Source organism: Danio rerio, chromosome 12 (genome assembly GCF_049306965.1).
Source record: "Danio rerio strain Tuebingen ecotype United States chromosome 12, GRCz12tu, whole genome shotgun sequence".
NCBI classification, from domain to species: domain Eukaryota; kingdom Metazoa; phylum Chordata; class Actinopteri; order Cypriniformes; family Danionidae; genus Danio; species Danio rerio.
The window spans coordinates 9,999,630-10,025,184 of record NC_133187.1 but is presented as its reverse complement, the minus strand read 5'-3'; the positions used below and the strand labels follow the sequence as shown (position 1 = coordinate 10,025,184).

The 25,555-nt window shown below is 34.9% G+C and overlaps 1 protein-coding gene across 3 annotated transcripts; it reads left to right on the top strand.

Annotated features, from left to right (window-relative positions):
- The first annotated feature begins 203 nt into the window (after window positions 1-203).
- On the top strand, window positions 204-25,098 carry pgap3 (post-GPI attachment to proteins phospholipase 3). Of its 3 annotated transcripts, NM_001114591.1 has the most exon segments (9): window positions 204-290; window positions 347-513; window positions 4,891-4,988; window positions 5,097-5,249; window positions 11,363-11,425; window positions 13,280-13,341; window positions 13,424-13,560; window positions 15,926-16,130; window positions 18,664-19,157. In NM_001114591.1, coding segments are annotated over 9 exon segments (951 nt in total). In that variant the 5' UTR covers window positions 204-288; the 3' UTR covers window positions 18,728-19,157.
- Window positions 25,099-25,555: the final 457 nt, after the last annotated feature.

The window sequence follows — 25,555 nt, the reverse complement described above, 5'->3', positions numbered from 1 at the left end:
AACGTAATCACTTTCAATTGATTTATCCATTCATTAACTTTGTCCGTCAGTACAGGGGAAAGCGAGAGGCCTGCGCATGCGCGTTCCATTACACTTCCGGGTTTGCTTTTTTTCCCCATTGAAATGTAACGTTTCTCTTGTGATGCGCGTATGAAACTTGTTGCCGGAAAGCAAACAAAAGGTGCTCTAATACATTCAATTGTATAAAGGCAGCAGTCAGAGCGGCGGCGAGTAGCTACTGTCATGCTCGGTCTACAGGACTCTCGTTAGACTCACTGTAATGGCCTGATGTTGCGCTGTTGTGCCTTGTGAGCGGCCGGACTGACAGCAGCATGACCCGCCTGATGTTTCTCGCGGCCGCGGCGTTCCTCTTGTCCGCTCCGGCCAGCGCCTCTCAGGGGGACAAAGAGCCGGTCTACCGGGACTGCGTCAAACACTGCGTCCGGACGAACTGCACAGGGGCCCGGCTGCGCGGTTTCCAGTCCACTCAGCCTCCATACATGGCACTCACAGGTAGTGGAACCTATTTTTATAAGCAACAGCACTGTCTGAGTGTCTGCTAACTGAACTATTTCTCACAAAGGTTAATAGAAAATGTTATGATATTCTTAAACGGTGTAGACATTGCCGTATTTTGTTTTTCAGTCTAAATTGTTAACCCTTTTGTAAATTTCTTTTTCAAATATTTGCCAAATGATGTTAAACAGAGTAAGGAATTTTTCTCAGCATTTCCTGTGTTTTTTCTTCTTCTGGAAATAGTCTTATTTGTTTTATTTTGGCTAAAATAAAAAGAGTTTTTACTTTTAAAACATATTTTAGGTCAATATTATTTGTGCCCTTAAGCTATATATTTTTTCGATTGTTTACAGAACAAACTATCTTTATACAATGATTTGCCCAATTTCCCTAACTTGCCTAATTAACCTAGTTAAGCCTTTAAATGTCACATAAGCTGTATAGAAGTGTCTTGAAAAAGGTCCAGTCAAATATTATTTACTGTCATCATGGCAAAGATAAAATAAATCAGTTATTAGAAATGACTTATTAAATCTATTATGTTTAAAAATGTGCTGAAAAAATCTGCTCTCCGTTAAACAGAAATTAGGGAAAAAATAAACAGGGGGGCTAAAAATTCAGGGGGCTAATAATTCAAGGGGGCTAATAATTCAGGGGGGCTAATAATTCAAGGGGGCTAATAATTCAGGGGGGCTAATAATTCTGACTTCAACTGTATGTGTAAGATTTTTTTAAATTTACTTTTTCTCTAGTTTGTAAGGACAACAGTATCTCCATCAGCAAAGATATCAAAATATGATATTGTCATATTTTGTCTTAAATTGTGAAGAAATCCGAAGACAACAGAAGTCAATGATTCATTTAAATTATTTAGCCTGATGAGGTAACTGCTCCAAAATTTTTTTAAATGTTTCTCAAAATAAAATATATATTTTGTTCAATGGGGAGAAAAGTTTTTGTCTTTTACCCAGATATTTTAAAATAACTTATTTTAGAGCATCACAATGCTGTGAAACCGTGATATTTTTATCCAAGCTTATCACACCGCCAGAATCTTAAACCGGTCCATGCCTATCTTTTTCTTCAAGAATATTTGGGTTGATTTTATAGTAGAGTGCATCTGAATAAACGATTAAAATTTACGTTAAACCAGATTTTTAGGGGGGAAAACATACAAATGAGAGATTTAAAAAAATAAATATTTGTCTGGTAAGATAAATGGCAGTACACAGACACAAGTATTTAAAACATTAATGTAAAATGACAGTCTTCACTGTAAAAATGTAACTGAATTAGTCTTTGTTAAAGCAACAAATCATATTGTTTAATGTGCCTGAATGCTTTAAACTCGAGTGATATGTTTAACAGAAGAAAAACTAAAGAAATACTTTCAATAAACTTTAAAATGACAATAGTTAAACTTTGTCATTAATCTACAGGCTCCTGGTTAACAAAACTTGCAGATACAGTGATTTGACTAAATTCAGGCCTGTAGCCAGCCTGGTGAAAGGGCTGGTTCTTTATTCTCAAAAAGTTGACCATTTTCAGTTATTCGTCTCGTTTTCTATTCAATTATGAGATTTAAATACTACATTTAATACTACATTATACATATAGTGACATTTTAATAACTATTTTCTGTAGCTGAATCAGCTTGTTGGGTGGTCATCATAATCACAATTTTCGATGTGGCAAAAATATTCCCTAAATATTTAGAATAAAGACATTTTAAAATACAAACTAATTACACCATAATTATTAGGGAAATAAACAGGAATCTTAAATGAACAGGGATTTAAAATAAAAAAAGCTGTAGCCTATTGTCATTTATTAGGAAAATAACAAACTGGCCAGCACATTCAACTTTCCTCAGTCAGAGTTTGGCCATTACAATAAAAAATAACTAAAAGATTTAGAATAAAAGTTACTAAAATGTTTTCTCTATTTAAAAACAATACAGTGGCGAAAGAAGACTTCTCTTACGTCAGATTGTATGTTTTCTTGCAACTGGCCAAAACGAATTAGCTGAAGTCACACTGAAGTGACAGCCAACAGAGGATTCTGCTTGGTCGTAAATTCTGGACCTTTGTTAGTGAGTGGTGGGTCTTTGGAACCACCGGAACACCCCCTGGCTACAGGTTGAAGGTATACTATATGTAGAGATTGGCAGAAGGACTTTTAATGTTGCAGTAAGCTGGGTCAAACGCTGCCTGTAAACTGTATGCTGTTAAAGGTCTGTTTTCTTTAAAAATCATCTTCAGTGCCTGATTGATATACTATATAAAGTGGGCTCTTAGATTGTACAAGAAGCACTGCATTCAATTCAGTTTTCCTGCACCATGTCATTAAATATAAAATACTACTAAATACAACTTTACACAGAAAAAAAGATTATGGGCACATTTTAAGGGGTTTTGGAAACGTTTGGAGACCAGCCAAATCAGTTAAATAACAGCATGCAGGGGGACCAGTTCAACTAGACTGGACCAGCCAGTCAGCTTTTGCTGTTTTTTAAACAAACATACATTTATTTTTCTGTTTGTTTGTTCTGTTTCCTTTTGAGCTATAAAAAAAGACCATGTTTAAATGACCATGCTTTTCTTAAGAGGATAGTTCACACAAAAATGAGTAATTGCTTTTAGTCATTTAGGATGTAGGTGACTTTGGTGTCTTTAGAAGAAAAATAAAAAATATTTTAGGCTAAATCAGTGGTCCATGATGGTTTCATTAAAAAACAACAACCAAAACTCACAGTACCGTCAAAATAGTCCAATAATTGCATAAACAACAACAAAAAATAAATGAAAATTAAAATAATGAAATGACTAAAGAAAAGTCTGTCTGTTTTTGAAGACAGAGTAGTATTACAGCATGTTGGCTTTCTCAAGCCAACATAATAATATTGAGCTTAAAATATGCGTAATGTAAAATCTGCTTTTTTCCCTAAGCAAACCAAAACAAATAAGACTTTCTCGAGAAGAAAAAATATAATAGGAAATACTGTCAAAATGTCCTTGCTCTGTTAAACATCACTTGGCAAAAGAATACAAATTTGACAGGGGAGCGAATAATATTTTCCCACAACTGTATTCATAAAATCTTATTTTTAGATCAAAACATTTCTTTTTTTTATTATTATTTTTTATTATTATTATTATATATATTATTACCATGTTATTATATATATATATATTATTATATACCATGTATATATATTATATATATTATTAGAATATGCAAATAGTACACAAAATGGGATCAGATGCAAAGAGAACAAAACAACATTAAAATACGTGTGCGTGTGTGTGTGTGTGTGTGTGCGTGCGTGTGCATGTAAAGGTAACTAGGTGGATAATCTGAGTACATCCATATAATACATATATGTATGTATGTATGTATGTGTATATATATATATATATATATATATATATATATATATATATATATATATATATATATATATATATATATAAAATAGATACGGAAAAATAAATCAATCAGTGGTAACGAGTGACAACAATGATAGTAATGTAATGATGGTAATGATGAAAAGAAAGAAAGGACTACAACTGTCAACAATAGTAATAATGTTAATAATAATAATAATTATTACAGGTACTACGCCAACTACTACTACAGAAAATTACTAATGTTACTACTACTAATGCTGCTACTATAGCCACACCGGCGACTACTACAATGTCGTCTACTACTACTACTACTGCTACTACTACTACTACAGCGTCTACTACAACTGATACTGCTACAACAACGACTACTACTATAGATACTACTACAGCATCTACTACAACTGATACTACTACATCGACTACTACTATTGATACTACTACAACGACTACAACGGATACTACATCGTCTACTACAACGACTACTACAACGACTACTACAACTGATACTACTACAATGACTACTACAACTGATATTACTATAACGACTACTACTATTGATACGACTACAACGACTACTACTATTGATACGACTACAACGACTACTACTATTGATACTACTACAACGACTACTACTATTGATACTACTACAACGACTACTACTATTTATACTACTAAAAGACCAGTAGTAGACACCAGAGCAAAACATTTCTAAAAATGACTATTGATCATAAATAATGTAACATAATAAACTATAATTAAGCGAAGTGTGTTCAGTCAGTTTTTAGATTAATTGTGTGTCTGATATATAATGTAAGTAATACATACGATAGCAGAACATAATATGAAAACATTTAAATTAGATTTAATTAATATTTTAGATGTACGAATTGTCTAAATTATCAGTCTGAATTTTTATTTTTCTGCTGCCTTTTCTGTGCATTGAATCAAGTGTGCGATCTTTCAGGCTGGACGTGTCGTGATGACTGCAGATATCAGTGCATGTGGACCACCGTGGGCCTTTACCAGGCTGAAGGCTACAGCATACCACAGTTTCATGGGAAGGTTAGCGGCACAACTGTTTCAGTGTTAAAGCAGATTTAAACTGTCAGCAGTATCAAACTCTAACATAAATGAATTCTTTTAACTCTCTGTTTTTGTGACTTTGTTTAGTGGCCGTTTGCCCGTTTCCTATGTTTTGAAGAACCTGCATCGGCACTAGCATCTCTGCTAAATGGCTTAGCATGTCTGCTAATGCTGCTGAGGTACCGCAGCGCAGTCCCTCGCCAGAGCCCCATGTACCACACCATCACCGCCTTCTCACTGGTGAGAAAGTCTCTTAACTGTCATTTAAAAAAACTGCAACTGAATAACTTCCTTGACATTTTGTTTTCGCTTGTGATTCCTGAATTTCTGCATTCTTGTTTTGAGTTAGAAGGAACAACTTATGAAAATACACAGTTTCCTGCAGCATTATTCATGCTAAATGAGTGCATTGTGCCACACAGTACTAGTTAAACTGACAATCAGAATTATTGGTTACTATTGGCACCTGTTGTGCCTGGAGGTGTAATAATGCATCACACGTTATTTATTATATTGTTTTATTTTTTGTTATCTATCATTCAATAATTTCTTATTTAATATGACATCAGTTTATGGCTGTAAATATAAACTGCTGCTAAAGAAATTGTATATATCATTACGTTAGATTCATGAAATCCTTAAAAATGCAATACTAGCTCATTTTCTCCATTTGGAAAACCTTGGATGGGGATTATTTGCATTTCAGATCCTGTGAAATCTATGGTAATTGAAGACTATAATTGAGGGATTTGAAAGAGTTCAGAAAAGACATTATTTTTCATGAGAATTTCCTTGTTACAGTTCATTTGTTTGCATTTCGCATAAGCAAAATATTCAGAATATTAACTCATATGCTTTTTTTATATTACATTTGCTAAATACTTTTAAAGCTGCTATGGATGCATTGATTCAATAAGTTCAGTTGTTCTCTGATATTTACATTGCAGGCATGTGGCTTAGTTGATTGCCAAAATGATCCAGAAACATGAGTAGGCTCATTTGTAACCACAGGAATTACCCAAGAATGGAAAGCTCTGTTTTGACCATATTTGGAACTGTTGTGAATTTTAATGAGCTCTGCTCACACACACACACACACACACACACACACACACACACACACACACACACACACACACACACACACACACACTTGTTTGTTTTTGTGAAAAGTGGGGACATTACATAGGTTTCCATTCATTTTATACTGTCCAAACCATAAATTTTTAATGCCCTCACTCCACCCCACCTCTAAACCCAACCATGGAGACTGTGTGCAGCTTTACTCTCTGATTAAACTCATTCTGTAGGATTTATAAGCATTTTGAGAAATGTGGACATCACCATTGTCCTCATATTTCACCTCCTTTTTGTAATACCTGTGTCATACCCATGTCATTATACAGATTTGTGTCCTGATATGTCACAAAAACACGTACACAAACACACACACACACACACACACACACACACACACACACACACACACACTAGGCATGGGCCTGTATAAGATTCTGACGGTATGATAACCTTGGATAAAAAGGTTTTGTCTTGGTTAAAAACAACAACTTTTTTTTTCTGCTTTAAACACAATGTATTGTATTTTGAGAAACTTCTAAAATATTTTGGGACAGTATCTAAACATGTCAAGCTAAATAATTTCAATCAATCACTGACTTCTGTTGTCTTCATTAGTTTCAAAAACACAGATTTTTTTTACTATTTAAAATGGCATCTTTGGATATTTTCTGCTGGTGATACTGTTGTTCTAAAAACAAAACAAAACAATAAAAAATAAATAAATAAACAATAAAAAATCTTATACATACCATAGGAACAGCATAGCGGAAAATTTTGGAGGTTTTAAAACCTTTTCCAAACCGCAGTATACCTTAAAACGGTTATCGTCCCATGCCTAATGCTGCAATCATACACGACGTGGAAGAAGTGTCAGGCGCGAGTTATATACATGTTAAGTCAATGCAAAGACATGAATACGCATGAAGGAAGCAGCGTGAGTTGAGCGTTTTGCACGATTGACGCGCCTTATGCGTGTTTCGTGCAAATCGCTCAAGTTGAAAAATCTGAACTTCAGCGGACATTCGCGCTGCGTTAACCAATCAGGAGCTTTTTCTTGTCCAGGACACGAATCCGCATCTATTTCTCAGTGAATTTGACGCTCAAATGAAGCGGATTTGATGTGTGAATGAAGCGAGTAAACTCCAAATGTTCATGCGTCTTTTAATGAATAGTGCGATTTATTCACGTGTTCAGCGTCTGGTGTGAACACAGCATAACACACACACACACACACACACACACACACACACATACACACACACACACACACAATCACACACACACAGTATACTCTGAAATATACATGTGCAAAATAATCATAGTTAAGTTGTCTAAAATATTTTAAAATATTGAGTAGATGACACATGATCGTTTCAAATGAAGTAGTGGAGAAGGGGTTTGTTTATATTAGCTAGAATGAGTGAGTGAATTAAATAATTCCTAATTTCCACCGAGTGGTATGGTTTGGTATGAGTCACCTTTATCCGGCTAGTGTTTTCCACTGCCAAATGCTACCCTTTTGGTGTGTGGTGTTCGACAGAAAGTTGCAGTCGACATGATTTTCGTTTGAAGTTCACATATTGAATGAGAAGCACTTCTTACTGAACAAATGCTTTATATACATAAATACCTATGTGTAAATAAATGTTAATTACTAACCTTTCTATGAATAGGATTTTGTTATAGCTGCAGATCAATAAAAGTGCAAAATTGCCTACTGTAACATCTGCATATATATATATATATATATATATATATATATATATATATATATATATATATATATATATATATATATATATATATATAAACATATATAAACATATATGAACACATACAGTCCATCACAGTCTCTGAAATGTTACCAATCACAAATAAAAAAACTCAAAACTTACACACACATACACTTACGTTCGTTATTTCAAATATAAACATGCAGCGTGCACATAAGCTCTCTTGAGGAAGTGAAACTACTCATGCTTTAGACGGCCTCGTAAACAACAACAGGACACAGCAGGTTGTGTTCTTTTTAGCTTTGTGGCTGTTCATCAAGAAGATGACAAGGTTTGTTAGGAGCTCTGTTCGACCATGGTTTATTATTATATGTATATACTATTACAGTGTTATGTGTTGGCTGTGTATTTAAAAATGGCGCTTCCTTTGTTTTCATTCTCCTGCTTTGTGCACACTCTAATGACGTTTGTCTGTATTTAGAGTTGTATTTAAAAAAAATTTAATGTATACAAAACCGAGACAGAAAGTTGTTTTCCTTGAACTCAGAGTAAGAGCTGAGTGATATTGCATGATGCATAAACATGCATTAACCACTATATTTAGCAGATTACATGTGTTTGTTGCCTCATTACAAACATATGTGGTAGATTTCACAGTATAAATATTAAACTAACAAAAGATACAATTAAACAGACCTTATGACCTTATTTAAATCCCGTCTCTATGATAAGATGAGATGCATGAGAGCTCTATTATGCAGATTTGGTTTTCAAAATAAGAGTCCCACATACATGGTAAGCATAATACAATCTTAGAAAAACTAATGGGGAAAAAATAAGGAAAATTATATTTGTTGTAATTTATGTAGGAAACATTGTGCTACAAAAAAGCTGACATTATATCATTCTTAATGTTTAATTCCAGTAAAAATAAATTATGCCAATGTTTTACAGTTATGGCAATGATATGAATGTTTTACATTGTGGCACAGAGGTTGTTTAAGTGCATTTGTTTAGCTACCAAATTCACAAACACTTTACTTGTGATTCATGCCAGGATTTATCACAGTTAGTCTCTTGCAGTTTTAGATGCAGAAAACAGCTCAAGCAACTTCATGATAGAATGCAGACTGCCTTTATTACACTTTCATTTAAGCAGATGATTGAGAATCAGCTGTTTTCAGATCAGATCATCAGCAGTGCAGCGTGTGTGTCTGCCAGTTTGGAAGATAAAGTAAAACATTGGGGGGAAAAGCTGTGATTGGGAGATTTAGACTTTTGACATCTGGCAACAGCAAGCATTAAGGCTTTGGAGGCTTGTTATGAATGCAGGATAATAAAAATGTCAAATGAAAAAGCCATTTTTATCTCAGCGGGGCCAGTATCACTGACAATTATGCTTAATTGAATGAGACAAGCAGTAATTGTGATTACAGCTAGATTTATCTCGAAGACGTAGTAGACCAAAGTAAGCCAATAAATATAATGTTTCTGCGTATTGCAGGATTCTCACTGATTGTGTCAAACCTCTTTATTGAAGCAAATATCATTCACTATGATAATTAGCAAATTAGCACTTTTCTACCTTAAGGGATTTGTTGTAACTAGTTGTAAATTACAAACATTTTAAACCCTGTTTTAACGTTCATGGCGCAAAGTCTAAAGTGCAAAATGCAAAAGCATTAAGGGCGTGTTTGCATCCACTTTTGCTATTTTAAGTACGGAAAAAATAGGGTTTGCACCCTGGCGTTTGGTCTTCACTAGCGAGGAAGCAGTTAAACAGACCATCTGCAGCGCAAGGATAAAGGATGAGCCTCCTTCATTCAACCTCTTTACTTGCTCTTTACTTTTACTCTTTACTCCTTTATTTTTTGTGGATAAGGAAACAGTGTTGTACGCACTCCTCTGAAGACATCCATTAGCCTATATATTTAATTTCGTTTGTTAAGTGAAAAGTTTTGTTTCAAAAGTGTTTCTTAATTCAGTTCTAATTTTCAGCAAACAAATAAATGAACAATAATAATGAAGTGTGGTAAAAAGCTGAGTTAATTTTTTATGCCCCATATGGTGATGCAGATGTCTCCAAAACCAGACAGGTTGACAAATCTTGGACAAAGCTTGTTTTTATTAAAACACATATAAATATGCATATAATAAATAACACTACTAATAATATAAAAAATATTAAAATGCATATTGTAAATTGTCATAAATAAAATTAAGGTGAAGGAGGCATGCAGGTAGAGTTTTTTATATTTATTTAGTAAATAATAGTTTTGTAACATTTTAATCCTTTAATGGTTCATATATGTAAAGATATTTGAGTATTGCTGTACATCCCGTGTGTCTTAAGCAATGTGTAAGCATTTGGACTGTATAGGTGCATAGCTAACGTGCTCTACCTTGAACTTTAGACCAGCTTTTAGTTGGTCAGTGGCGTGGTCTGTTTTAGTTTGTTAAAATTACAAAGTGCTAACAAAGCGCCTTAACACACCTCCTTTTTGGACCAGCACACCCATGAGTGCACAAAGTAGTGCAAATTGATTTACTATTTAAACAAGGGGTGCAAAATATGAAAATTACAGTTGTGCTGGTCTAAAAATGCCAACAAATCGCACCCAACACGTCTTGCACCTTATTGCACCGGGTGTATGATAGGGCCCATAGTCTCTTAACACAATGAAATAAGTTCACAACACATTTAAAAAAAAAAAAAGCTTACATACTATATACATAAACAACATAAAAAACAAAAGCATACAACATGTAGTTATGTTTTCATCCACCTATTTATGTTAATTTTAGATTGTCTAATAAAAATTTAAATGGGATTTTTTTTTTTTAAAAGATCATGTGATCTTAAAAACCTGTGCAATGGCCAAACCAACAAGCTGAACATCATCACCGTGGTTCAGTATTCTTCTTCTTATTATTCTTCTTATTATTATATTATTATTATTACTACATCCAGTTCTGTCTTGAGCATTCTGAACTCCCAAAGAGCATCTCACGCCTCAAAAATCCACAGCATGTTCATTGCATTTCATCTTCTGAGGTGCAAGTAATTTATTATCTATTCGCACAGGTTATGTTTATCAGAAAGTCACAATTTTGTTCTTTTTGATCCATTGGAAGGAAATGTAGCATTATTCGCAAATCTTTTATGCGATATTATATCTTTCATGCGATATTGCAAATTAAATTGATTTGCATCTTTGGATGGAAACATAGCTAATGCTATTAAGTCACAACACAACAGAAATGCTCCCAACCATTAGGGGACAGTGTTGACAGTGACGCACAGATTACCTCAAAATGCGACAAGAAAATTCTCAACTTAGGTGATTGATTTTAATGTGTGATGGTAATATGTGATCCATTCAATGTCTGAAAACAAACATATTTTGCTTTTTTTAATTGTTTTTTTTTTGCTATCAAAACATCAATAATTAAATAAAAAGCTAAATAGACATTTTTAAGTGCTGTTGTAGCCCAAAGAAAATGTATTGTGCTCAACCCTGTATGTGTCTCTTTCTGCAGGTTTCCCTGAATGCATGGTTCTGGTCTACTGTATTCCACACAAGAGACACCTATCTAACAGAGGTAAGCTTTCAAGAGATGCTTTTCAGTAGTTTTAGACTAATTGTACTTTGGATGAACATTAATTACTGTTTCCATCCATATATTTGTATGTACATTTTTGCAAAGTATGAAGTACTTTTTTTGAAGGCCACTATATTAATACTTTAAAGTGTTTGTGTATATACTCTTATTAAGGGTCTACCATGTAAAAACAGCGAGAGGTTTTTCTTTCCGTTCGCCATGCGGTATCAAATTACATTAAAACAAAAGTCGAAAGTTAAAAATTAAACATACGAAATTTGATGAAACTCTGAACGCTGGAGAGCCTGGTAATGCGACAATAATTATTTTATACTGAAACTTGCCTTAAAAAAGTGCTTACTTCGTCTTATCCATATTTCTTTGCATGTTGAACACACCACAGCCACAACATGAAATAAAAAAACCGCAACTGCTTTAATTGCATATATTTTTTTAACGCGTTAATTATTTCAAATTAATCGCATCCGTTACCGCACTAATTTTGACAGCACTAGTTATTTTGTGATTTCTGAAAGATATTTGCATAATTAAAACTATAGTAATATATAATAAACATGTTTTTGAACCACAAAGTAAAGTGTATAGTGTGTACAACTCTTTATTAATGAATGTTACTGAATACTGCAGCATGGTAAACTGTAATAAATACTGTAATGTTAGTGTAAACTGTGGTGCGTTGCAATGCAATAGCATAGAAAACTGAAGCCTGTTGAATAATTTGTTTATTACTAAAGTTTGTTATTCAACAGCAATAATTACTATGACAGTTTAATTCAAGTAATTATCTATAGTATGCTTCCAAACACTAAAGTGTTTACTATAGTATTTTTTCATGGAACGTAATAGCTTATACAGTATCTACCGCCTCAGTGACAGGCAACTAAGCCGGCAGGTAGCTCTCTGCAACTCTCACATGGTCGCCCACTGAAGCTAAGCAGGGCTGCGCCTGGTCAGTACCTGGATGGGAGACCACATGGGAAAGCTAGGTTGCTGCCGAAAGAGGTGTTAGTGAGGCCAGCAGGGGCGGACTGTTTGGGTCCTAATGCCCCAGTATAGTGACGGGGATTCTATACTGCTCAGTGAGCGCCGTCTTTCGGATGAGACGTTAAACCGAGGTCCCGACTCTCTGTGGTCATTAAAAATCCCAGGATGTCCTTCGAAAAGAGTAGGGGTTTAACCCTGGCATCCTGGCCAATTCTGCCCACTGGCCTCTGCCCATCATGGCATCCTAACCCTCCCCATATCATAATTGGCTTCATCATTCTGTCTCCTCTCCACCAATCAGCTGGTGTGTGCTGTGCGGTCTGGCGCAAAATGGCTGCCGTCGCATCATCCAGGTGGATGCTGCGCACTGGTGGTGGATGAGGAGATTCCCCCCTATGTGTAAAGCACATGGAGTGCCCAGAAAAGCGCTATTTAAATGTAAGGAATTATTATTATTATTATTATAAATATATTTTAGTTCAGTAGAAAACTCTGCCCTCTTCATGATATAAGGATCATGTCCAACATAAGTGGTTGTTTTCTATTTACCTCTCCTTTGAAATATGGTATAAATCGCACAAATACAGACTTGTCTCTACATCTCCTATTCAGTTTTTACTTTCTGCCATCCATCTGAATTTCGCGTGTCACCAGATCCACGTGATCGCAAACAACCTATTAGCTGTTTTTATTTTTTTAATGGGAGGATCTACTTTATGCCCCACCCTGTCTTCATGTTTCAGTTGAAATTATGTCAAACACTAAATAAAAACGGCACATTTCATGCTCTTCACATGATCTTTACTAATAAACCTATAAATGAGTCCATTTTGTCATTTTGTTTTGTAGAAGATGGACTACTTCTGTGCGTCAGCTGTCATTCTCTACTCCATCTACTTGTGCTGTGTCAGGTGTGTGATCTGGATAACATGTAGTACTGTTGAGGATTATGCGGTAATGATGGTGATTTGAGGATTAATGTTTGTGTTTCAGGACGTTGGGCTTGCGCAGACCGGCAATTTCCAGCATGGTGGGAGTTCTGCTCATTCTGGCCTTCACATCTCATGTGTCTTATCTGACCTTTGTCAGTTTTGACTATGGGTACAACATGGCTGCCAACGCCTCTATAGGTGAGGTGTTGTGTAAAGCAGGGTTATCTTAGTAAAATAATGCCCAGTTCAGACTGCATGATTTTCGAAGTAATCGTTTCACAGATGTTTTCACACTGCATGACTGTCTGGGTAGTGTTTTTCGCTGTTTTGTTTACACTGCAAGATGGATCGGCGACAGGGGGTTTCACACTGCATGACTTTACAGTAGGAAGAATCGCCGACAACTTTGTCCAAACAACGTCTCACAACCACATCGTATATCTTTTGTTATTAACTACATAATGAGAAAGAAACTTTTAATGGGGTAGAAAATTTACATATTTGCTCTCCTGGGTTTGAAGAGAATTAGCAATTTCCCCTCAACTTAGTTTCTTCTTTGGCCAGGGCTCAACAATAAGGACTGCCCGGTGGCCCGGGGCCAGCATGCGAGGCGCTCTGGACAGTAGACAGAATTGTTACTGGCCCGATTCGTAGTGCCTTGTCACAAGAGTTCAATTTGTCTGCGACTATTTGTCAATTGAATATGAATGCAGTCTTAGAATCGAGAAACAGTTTGTGCTTTTAAGCCTTTAAATGCTGCCTTCTCAGTGATGTCGTAACCACCATGTTGCTTTTCGGTTCCTTCTATCTGATTGGATGTTGTGAGCATGTCGTTTTTTTTGCAACCTGGTAAAAACCAGTACAGCGAAATGAATTTATGAGGCTAAAAGAATGTCTTGGAAGCAGACATTTACGTGGGTACAATGCGAAGATATGCTCATTATACATTTTTTAACATTTTAAAAAATATAAAAATTCTAGATTCAAAACACATTTTTGACACAATATTAAAAACATGTGGCTAAGAAATATCTATTAACTTAACTTTTTTTTGGTGGGGCCAGTGAAAATATTCGCAGGGCAAGTAAAAATCTGAACCGCTGGCCCAATCGGGCCAGTAGAAAAAATCCTTAGCGTTGAACCCTGCTTTGGCCCAGTTGTGATATATCTCAAATGACATGTCAAACAGACACAGGTGCTGCTGCCAAATTTCCACTAGTTTTTTTTTCCTCTTCTTGGGTCCAATTAAACTGAAAATTAAGCAAAATTGTCTGTAATACCGTTCCTAAGGTATGTGTAGAATTTTTTATATTTGTTTTTTAGGACAACAGTATCTCCCGCAGAAAAGATATCCAAAGATGGCGTTTAAAATTGTAAAGAGATCTGTGTTTTTGAAGCAAATAAAGACAGCAGAAGTCAATGGTTCATTTGAATTATTTAGCCTTACGTGTTTACTGCTCGAAAATATTTTAAATGTTTCTCAAAATAAAATTTATATTGTGTTCAAAGTAGGGCTGCTCGATTATGGGGAAAATCATAATCACGATTATTTTGGTCCACTTCACGCTCTCTCATTTACACACATACATGCACGTGCTCGCTCGCTCGGGAGTCTGGAAAGATATTGTTAGACTGGCCTTTCCCGTCCAAAAAAAGACCAGTTACTGACTGCTCCCGCACATTATTCGGAAATTTATTCCAGCACCGAAAGAAATCTGGTCGGGTCCCGCGATATAGCCGTGGGAATGCAGACCTCTATTACACAGTAATTTTTGCTAAATATTTAACCAAAATTTGTTCATATACAGTTGAAGTCAGAATTAGTAGCCCCCTAAATTATTATCCCCTGTTTATTTTTTACCCCAATTTCTGTTTAACTGAGAATTTTTTAACACATTTCTAATCATAATAGTTTTAATAACTCCTCTCTAATAACTGATTTATTTATCTTTGCCATGATGACAGTAAATAATATCTTACTAGATGTTTTTCTAGACACTTCTATACAGCTTAAAGTGACATTTAAAGGCTTAACTAGGTTAATTAGATAAGTTAGGGTAATTAGGCAAGTCATTGTATAATGATAGTTTGTTATCGAAACAAATTTAGCTTAAAAGGGCTAATCATTTTGACCTTAAAATGGTTCATAAAAAAATAAAAACTGCTTTTACGCTAGCAGAAATAAAAGAAAGGGAAAAAATATTATCAGACATACTGTGAAAATTTCCTTGCTCTGTTAAACATCATTTGGGAAATATTAAAAAAAGAAAAAAATTCAAAGGGGGGCTAACAATTCTGACTTCAACTGTATAATTCAATTACTATTTATTAATGCCTGGCATTATTAATTAAAAAAATACTCAATTTGATTATACAAACAAAAAAAAAGCATAATGAGTGGAAACCAAAAATAATATCACAATATAAACATCACTGGCATCAGCGCTAAACCAGCTTCACGTTATGGAACAAATCCATTACACCATTAAAAGCCTGACTCACACATTAATGGGCTACATGAAGTGTTTCTTTCTCACCTTCTGATCCTGCTCTTTGATCATAGGCATAATAAACCTGCTCTGGTGGCTGTGCTGGTGTTGGCTGAACCGGAGGATCTTGCCATACTGGTGGAAGTGTGGGATGGTGGTGCTCTTACTGCATGGTCTTGCTCTGCTGGAGCTGCTGGATTTCCCTCCACTCTTCTGGGTTCTAGATGCTCATGCTGTCTGGCATCTCAGCACTGTGCCCGTCCACTTCCTCTTCTACAGGTACTCCTTCTCATGTTGGGTCTGCAGCATGGACCTAGATTTTCTTTTGAAATGTTTGGGGACTAGTGGTCGACTGATATATCACCATGGCTTAAATATCGGTTAATCACTAGTCCTGATATATTGCAGCACTGTGCTTGTTCCTCTTCTACAGGTACATTTTCATATTTGCATATTGCATCTGAAGCAAGAGAGTAGATTTGGTTTTGAAATTAATGGGGACTAATGGTCGACCGATATATTGCCGTGGCCAATATATCGGTCGATCTTAGTACCGATACATCTCAGCACTGTGCCCATCCAGTTCCTCTTCTACAAGTACACCTTCATATTTGCATATTGCATCTGCAGCAAAAGAGTAGATTTGCTTTTGAAATTGATGGGGACTAGTGGTCGACCGATATATCGACGTGGCCGATTTATTGGTTGACCATAGTACCGATACATCTCAGCACTGTGCCCATCCACTTTCTCTTCTACAGGTACACCTTTACATTTGTGTATTTAATTTGCAGCAAGAGAGTAGATTTGCTATTTTAATTGATGGGGTCTAGTGGTCGACCGATATATTGCCGTGGCTGATATATCGGTTGACCACTAGTACCGATAAATCTCAGCACCTTGCCCATTAACTTCCTCTTCTACAGGTACACCTTCACATGTGCATGTCTGCAGCAAGGGCGTAGATTTGCATTTGACTTTTATGGGGACATGTGGTAAACCGATATATCAGTCAATTACTCAGCCCAATATATCTCAGCACTGTGCCTATCCATTTACTTTGCAGGTTAATCTGCAGAAAGGGTATAGATTTGCTTTTGAAAATGATGGGGACTAGTGTTTGACCTATATATCGCTGTGGCCGATATATTGGTTGACCTCTAGCATGGATAAATCTCAGCACTGTGCCCATACACTCTCTCTTCTACAAGTACGCCTTCACACGTGCATGTTGCTTGTGCTGCAAGGACGTAGATTTGATTTCGACATTAATAAAGACTAGTGGTAAGCCAAAATATTGTTATGGCTGATATATTGGTCGACCACTAGTCCTGATATATCACAGCTTTGTGCCTGTCCATTTCCTCTTTTACAGGTGCACTCTCACACGTGCATGTTAGTCTGCAGCAAGGGCATAGATTTGCTTTTGAGGTTGGTGGGGACTAGTGGTCAACCGATATATAGCCATGGCCAATATTGTTTTTTTTTGCACTTTATACCCACTGTCATATTCATGTCATTTTCACCATGGGAACATGTATTTATTGAATGTAATTCAATTTTTAAATTCAGTTTATTATGGGCTTAATATTAGCCATTGGTCACCCATCTTTCCATGATATCGACATTGGCCTTCACAAAAACCCATATCGGTTGACTGCTAATGAATCTAGCATGAGCCTTCCATATTGTTTAATTATGTATGTGTTAACAGATGTTAGTAACACATTAGATAATGTTAGAATAGTGTACACTTTACAGCTGGGGTGTCCAAACTCGGTCCTGGAGGGCCGGTATCCTGCTAATTTTTGGCTCCAACTTGCCTCAACACACTTGCAAGGATGTTCTAGAAAGCCTCATAAGAGCTTGGTTAGCTGGCCCAGGGGAGTCTGACTGGGCTTGGAACTCAACTTTGCAGGACACCGGCCCTCCAGGACCGAGTTTGAATGTGCCTGCTTTACAGTATCGTTCCTAATTCCTTTAACAAATGCTTTGTTATTGACAAACAATGCATATATATAGTGGTTTTGAACTATACTGTAGCAAAAGTGTATTTTACTGTATATACATATTAAAGTGTTCACAAATCTTTGTTAATAATGCTACAGCATACTGTAGTATTAAATGTGAATTGTAATGAATATTGTATGACAATTTTGTTTTAGTACAGTAAACTGTGGTATATTGTAGTATAATGTACCCTATAGGTGTAGTAAACTACAGTATTAGGTAATTAGTTTAGTTTATTATAGTTGCTGTATTACCATAGCAAATATAAAATAACTCTAACATATTAATTCAAGTACTTTACTACATTACAGTTAAAAAACATTACAGCATTTACGATTCTGCAATATTTTTTTACTTGGAAGAAGCTAATTTGTGGTAAAAACTTCAGCTTTCATCTTTTTTAGCATCTCAAACACAACCCCAAAAATTCCTCAAATTCAGCTTGTAAAACCACAGCTAATTAATAATTACAAAGAAACAGCCACTAACAAAATCAATTAAACAATTTTGTAGTCATTTAGTAGATGCTTTTGTCCAAAGTGGCTTACAATTGAGGAGGCGTTCAGCGATTCAACAAGAAGAGGCAAAACACAGGAAGTGATAATTATACAAAAGAACTGTTAGTGCTCAGAGAATTAAGTTCTATAGAGAGAAGAGTGTTTGTACGGGTGGTTTGTCAAACCACTCACCTGTGTGAAACACACTTTATAAATGCAAACTGTTTCATTTTTATTTAAAAGATCATTTTTATTTACAACTTTTTTTACAGTCTGCATTTGTCTTTGCTTTTCTGTTTCTGCAGTTTTCTGATAGACGACAGCCTTCACCTCCTGAACACAGAGAAGCCTGGAGTGAAACTGGACTAGGAGGAATCAGTCTCAGAACCACAACCCCTCCTATGAAATCCTTCCCATCAGGGCAAGTGCAAGCCGGACTGAGCCAGGCCTCATGGCAGTGGTTTTTCCGGCACATGTCCTGGGGTTCCAATTTCACCATTTTCTTGTGTTTACATTTAGTTTTTACCATATTTTAAAACCATATTTTATCATTTTATTTTATTTTTGCGTTGTACTGGTCGTCGTTTGGTCCGGTTTTAAAGATGTGCCACTTTACAATAGTCGAAACCTGATTGATATTTGCATTCACTGAGCTTTGCCTTCGATTGAGAAGAAAATTAGCCTTTCTTAACCACTTTATCAACATGGCACACTTTTAAAGAGGTGCACCGTCATTGCTAACAATTACCTTTGCATATCTCCAATTCATATCCGTCTACATTTGTGCTGTGTGACTTAATAGCCCTGAAGTGAATTTTATTCTGAGTTGAGATCAATTTTTACTTTTAAAACATGTGTTTATTATAAGCGTGCTGAACTCAGGAGGGGTTATGAGTGAGCAGTGTGTGCTCTGTTTCTGAGACGCGTGACGGTTTTACTCATTAAGGTGCAATATCAGGAGTGACCAGCAGACGGCGACAGTGTTCATTAGTTTTTTCACTGTTTACAGTTCTCTGATTTCCCAGCACTGACTATGGTTGATTAGGCATTTTGTTGACGTGCGTATCAAGTTACCCATAATTTTTATTGTTTACTTTTTAACCATTTTTAATTAACTTTAATCACTGGAGATTTAAAGGAATAGTTCATATAATGACAATGGCCTTAAAGTATTTTTTGTGGAATATATAACCTGGTGTAACACATTCCTGGGAAAACTGAATCTTATTTTATTCTTCAAAATTGACCTAGGTTTACCTGTAAAAAGGTATTCTTGGGTACAATACTAATCCATTAGAAGCATTGATTGGACAAACATAACTCATGATATTTTTACATCAAAGCTCTAGCATTGCACATCTTCCTATTTTACACACTGAAAAAATTATTTATTAGATTTACTAAAAACTTATGGTAAGTGGTTGCAAACAATTTATATAGGCTGAATTTAAACAAACAAATAAAGTAACTAAATTACTAAATTTAATTAGTTTGTTTAAATTCAGCCTTAATAAATTGTTTGCAGCCACTTACCTTAACTAAATTAGTAAATCCTTTTTTCAAAGATAAAGTGGTTGCAAACAATTTATATAGGCTGAATTTAAACATACAAATTTAATTGACTAATGTTCAACATTATTATAAAAAAAAACAACAAAATAAAAGTTTATTTATTAATTTGATTTACTAATATGATTTACCTATCTCCTTTACAATAACACGTGTTTTAATGGTTTTTAATAACTGGGATGTTGGATAAAATCTTTAGCGTTTAGCCTTGTGTGGGTCTGAAATTTCATTTGCAGTGGTCTTAAAAGTTTTAAATTTGACTTTATGAAACCTGTAGAAACCCTGCATACACTCTCTCTTTCAAGCACACAAACGCTGCAGCCAATTTCTCAAAAAAAAAAAAAAAAGAATAGAGAGAGAGGAATTTATAATGTGGAATCACATAATCCAGTCAAACCAAAACACTCCAAACACTCACTTCAAAACTAAAAAAAAAAAAACTAACCATGACGAGAACCATGTTGTTTTTTTTTCCAAGAACTATACCATTTCTAGTGTAAATGAAAAAATTGTGCCTTTTTTAGTTACCCATTTTGCAGTGTTACAGTTGAAGTCGGAGTTATTAGCCCCCCTGAGTTATTAGCCCCGTTTATTTTTTCCCTAATTTCTATTTAACTGTGAGAACATTTTTTTCAACACATTTCTAAACATAATAGTTTTAATACCTCAATTCTAATAACTGATTTATTTTATCTTTGCCATGATGACAGTAAATAATATTTGACTAGATCTTTTTCAAGACACTTCTATACAGCTTAAAGCGACATTTAAAGGCTTAACTAGGTTAACTAGGCAGGTTAGGGTAATTAGGCAAGTTATTTTATAACGATGGTTTGTTCTGTAGACTATCGAAAAAAATATATAGCTTGAAGGGGCTAATAATTTTGACCTTAAAATGGCTTTTAAAAAAATTAAAAACTGCTTTTTTTTGTAGCCGAAATGAAACAAATAAGACAAAAAGACTTTCTCCAGAAGAAAAAATATTATCAGACATACTGTGAAAATTTCCTTGCTCTGTTAAACATCATTTGGGAAATATTTAAAAAAGAAAAAAAATTCAAAGGGGGCTAATAATTCAACTGTATATATCTTGGTTGCTATATTTTTGCTTTACTTAGACAAGAACAGCATGAACATTCTACTAAACGTCTCTCTTTTTGTTCCAATTGGACATTGCTTTGGGTGAACTATTCCTACTTATGGGTTTAAGGAGAGTGGCTAGTATCAGCACCACACATCTTACTTGATCAAGTTTTTACTTTGTATGGACAGGAACAGCATAAACATTCTATAAAACGTCTCCCTTTGTGTTTCGCTGGGACATTGCTTTTGGTGAACTATTCCTTTTTATAGGTTTAAGGAGAGTGGCTAGAATCGAGATCTTGAAAAGACTTTTTCCTTGTAAATCTTCGAAAGGGATTTTATAGCATGATTTTTCTCTGAAGTCGCTGCTTTATCTTTCATTTCCATACAGTTTTATATATCCTAAATCACTTTGTGCTTTTTGTTGAAGCTTTTTTATTTTGATTGTTTGATTTTATTTATTGTTTTGATGTGGGGCGGGTTGGGGGGGAGGGGTGAATTTGATTTACTTTCACCAAGAATGCCTTTGCAATGAAAATATTACATAGGATTGGTTTTCCACCAGAGTTGATGGAAATGGATAAAAAAGTGAGTGTGTTTGTGAGTGTGTGTGCGTGTGTTAGTTGCTGTGCAATCTGAGCTTGTCGTGCATCACATTTACACACATTTATTACTATAGCAACCTGACAGCTTATATTCTTAGCAATGTTATTAAGCTCCTTCTCTTCAGAACACTTGTCACACTATGCCTTACATTTTTAATCTGTTTATTGTTCATACAAGGCAGCACTTCTCTCTCTCTCTCTCTCTGCGTATGTGTGCGTGTGAGTATCCACAAATCTCTCACCATCCACAAACTCCAACTCGTTGTGCCAGACTTTTTCTCGACATCATTTTAAATCAAAACTCACAACTTTTACAGTTCGTAGAGTTTTTACTGGAGCCAAAATCACATTTTATTGCCTGATATGTCTTTGTTCCAAATGGTCACTTGTGCACTTTATGTGTGTGTGTGTGTGTGTGTGTGTGTGTGTGTCAGAACAAGAGTACAAGCATGATCGGCCTGGAGGGTAAATATAGCCATTTAGAAAGGCTAAAAGTGGTATAGAGGGGGAGGGAGGGACAACAAGTGTATCCAGAACTGTGATGGCGAGCCGTCGATCAGACTTAACAATTCATCACTTCTGTTTTTTGAGAGTCAGGATTTCTATAGATATGACACGGTTTTACCATGTTACTGTATATCTGTGATGGACATCCATAAGGAAGCTTGTTTCCACCTCAGAATAAGAGAAATAATAAAAGCAGTTGCTATTTTATCTCACAATTCTGACCTTCTTCTTGAAATTATTCTATATCTCGCAATTTGAGTGCAAAACCTGCAGTTTCATGTTATCGCCTGGCGATTTTAGCTTTTTTCCCCCTTACAATAAGTGAAGTTTCATAAACTAAATTCGAGAGGAGCACGTGATATGATTGAGCACGACTGGCCCCTCATCTGTAATCAGCAATAATCTAATCAGAGTGATCCTAGTTTACTATAAATGGATCATTTTCTCCCTACTGCTCTATCTTCGTTTTGAAAGAATCCCCCCTTCCACCCCATCTCCTCCTTTTCCTCCCTTTTCCAAGGAGGAGCTCTCGAGACCTACCTGATCTCGGATCTTCTGATATGCTTATTGACCGGGTGGGAACCCTGGGCTCAAATATCTCTGAGCTCAGGGTTCTCTCCCGGGACAGCATGCCAAACCTACTATAAATGCTAAGCATATCTAAGTGCGAACTCTTGAAGGATGTTTTAGTCTCACAATTCAAAGTTTTCAAAATTTCTGCAATTTAAAATTTGTAAACTTAAATTCCAAAATTGCAGTGAATTAAATCCATTTAATTCTCAAAATTAGATTAATTATAATAAAAATGCTGCAGTATTTCTTAAGATATGACATGGTTTCACAGCTAATTGATAACTTTCGATGATGTTGGATGAAATAAAAATTTTTATGTGATGGACATCCGTATGGAAGCTTGTTTCCACCTCAGAATAAGAGAAATAATAAAAGCAGTCGCTTTTTTATCTCACAATTCTGACTTTCTTCTTGAAATGAGTTTATATCTCGCAATTCGAGTTCAAGACCTACAAGTTTATGTTAGCCTCTGACGATTCTAGCTTTTTCCGCTCACAATTAGAACATTTTAGTCTCACAATTCAAAGTTTTCACATTTTTTGCGATTTAAAATTTGTAAACTGTGGAAAGCCAAAATTGCAATGAATTAAATAAGTTTAATTTTCAAAATTAGATGAGAATCAGTAATCTGACATAAAAAGTCGTCATTTGATTTGATTAATTGTTTTATTCATTTTTTTATTAATTTGTTTAATCGTAATATGTTTACATTTTTAAACTTTTTATCCTGTGGTAGAAACGGGGTTCCATATGTAATTTTAAAATGAAATGTTGGATGATATTTTAGTATATCTGTGATGGACATCCATATGAAAGCTTGTTTCCACCTCAAAATAAGAGAAATAATAAAAGCAGTCACTATTTTATCTCACAATTCTGACTTTTCTTCTTAAATCTCGCAATTTGAGTTTCAAACTGGCAATTTCAAGTCAGCGTCTGACGTTTCTATCTTTTTCCCCCTCACAATTAAGATATTTTAGTTTCACAATTCAAAGTTTTCAGAGTTATGATCTTGTATCTTGCAATTAAAATTTGTACACTTTGGAAGGTTAAAATTGCAATGAACTAAACAAGTTTAATCTGACATAAAAAAGTCATAATTTTATTTGATTAATGCTTTTATAATGATTAAACTAAATTATTATTTAATGAATATGTTTATTCATTTTATTTTTACTTTTTAGCAGCCTGCATCTTCTTTTTTACGATTTTAAAAATTTACAAAACTGACCAAAAAATCAACTGTAAAATCTTATTAAATGCAAGAAAATATAAGCTCTGCTTCTAGACATTTAATTGTTGAAATTAGATGAGAGTCAGAAACCTGAAAAAGTCGTTATTTTATTTTACATATTTTTAAAATGTTTACATTTTGATTTCTTTATTTATTTTATCCTGTGGCAGAAATGGGCTTTCATACATCAAATTGTATTGGATTATAATCTAAAACAACTTGCTTCAAAGAATTTTACAAGATGTAATGTAAAACAATCTTTGAAAAAACTAAATAAATAAAGACAGGCGAACGTAATATTTAAGCAGACTAATTAATTGGAACAGTCCTGCTTTCATTGGAAAAATCTGGCTGATTTTACCTTTAAGTATTCAAATAAATCAAAGTAGCATTATACCTGGACAAGCTAAAACCAGCATATTGAAGGCAAGTTGTTCATTATGACAGAATACATCAGATAAATTTATAGGAGTAATCTATACAAGTTTGTAAAAACAGCAAGTGATGAATTGTTAATGGAAATCCGCTTACAGTAGAACTCAAGATGTGTATTTCATTGTTTGAATGCTTTCTGTGGTGATCGACAGCATGTGTCCGATGCTTTGGAAATATTCCTTTATGCACTCAAATATAGTAACATTAATTGAATTGTTTTTTCACCTTCCTATTAATTATTTCGTACATTTTCTGAAGCAGAATGCTAGTCATATATTTTATCATCTGCTGATCGCATCCATCAAATGAACACTTAGCATTTGGTACTGTAAAATAAACCTGCATGCTGAATGTAAACTTGACCTACAGAAACTATAAAGAAAGGGAATGAGATATACTGTAAGGCCGGACCGCTAATCAGTTAATTTCAGAAAAAAAAGTATTTTGTTATTTATTCTAATTTTTTTTGACACTGTTGTCTGTATGTAATGTAACATAAGGCCAAATACCAGAGGTGGTTTCTGGGTAATCTTCAAATTCTCCCTCTTTTTGATTTGGCCAGTTTGATTGTGGCCAACATGGACTTGCCCTGTAAAATCTCCCTTACCTTCACTTTCTCTTTGCTCTCTTTCTTGGTCTTGTATTGTAATGCACCTTTCTCCACCAACTGTATACACAGATCCAAACGTGTATGAAGAAACCTTGAGGAAATTAATAAAATTGTTCTCTATTAATTATTTTGTGGTAATAGTGTTTATTTTGTTAACACTGCGAGACATTAGTATGTGTTGTACATTATATATCATATACAGTTGAAACCAGAAGTTTACATAAAGTCCAAAAAAAAGGACAATCACCAATTTTTTTAAATGTCTGATGGTAAATCATACTAAACGTTTACTATTTTAGCTCCGTTAGTATTACCTAAATTATTTACATTTGCTAAATGCCAGAATAATGAGAGAATTAAAAATATATATATGTATTAATTTCTAGACAGTCAAAAGTTTACACACATTTCCTTGGTATATTTTAGCTTTGCTTTTAAACTGTAGCACTTTGGTCAAATGTTTTGAGAAACCTTCCACAAGCTTCTCACAATAGTTTGAAGGAGTTTTGGCCCATTCCTTCTGACAGAATTGGTGTAACTGAGTCAGATTTGTAGGCTGTCATGCTCGCACAAGCTTTTTC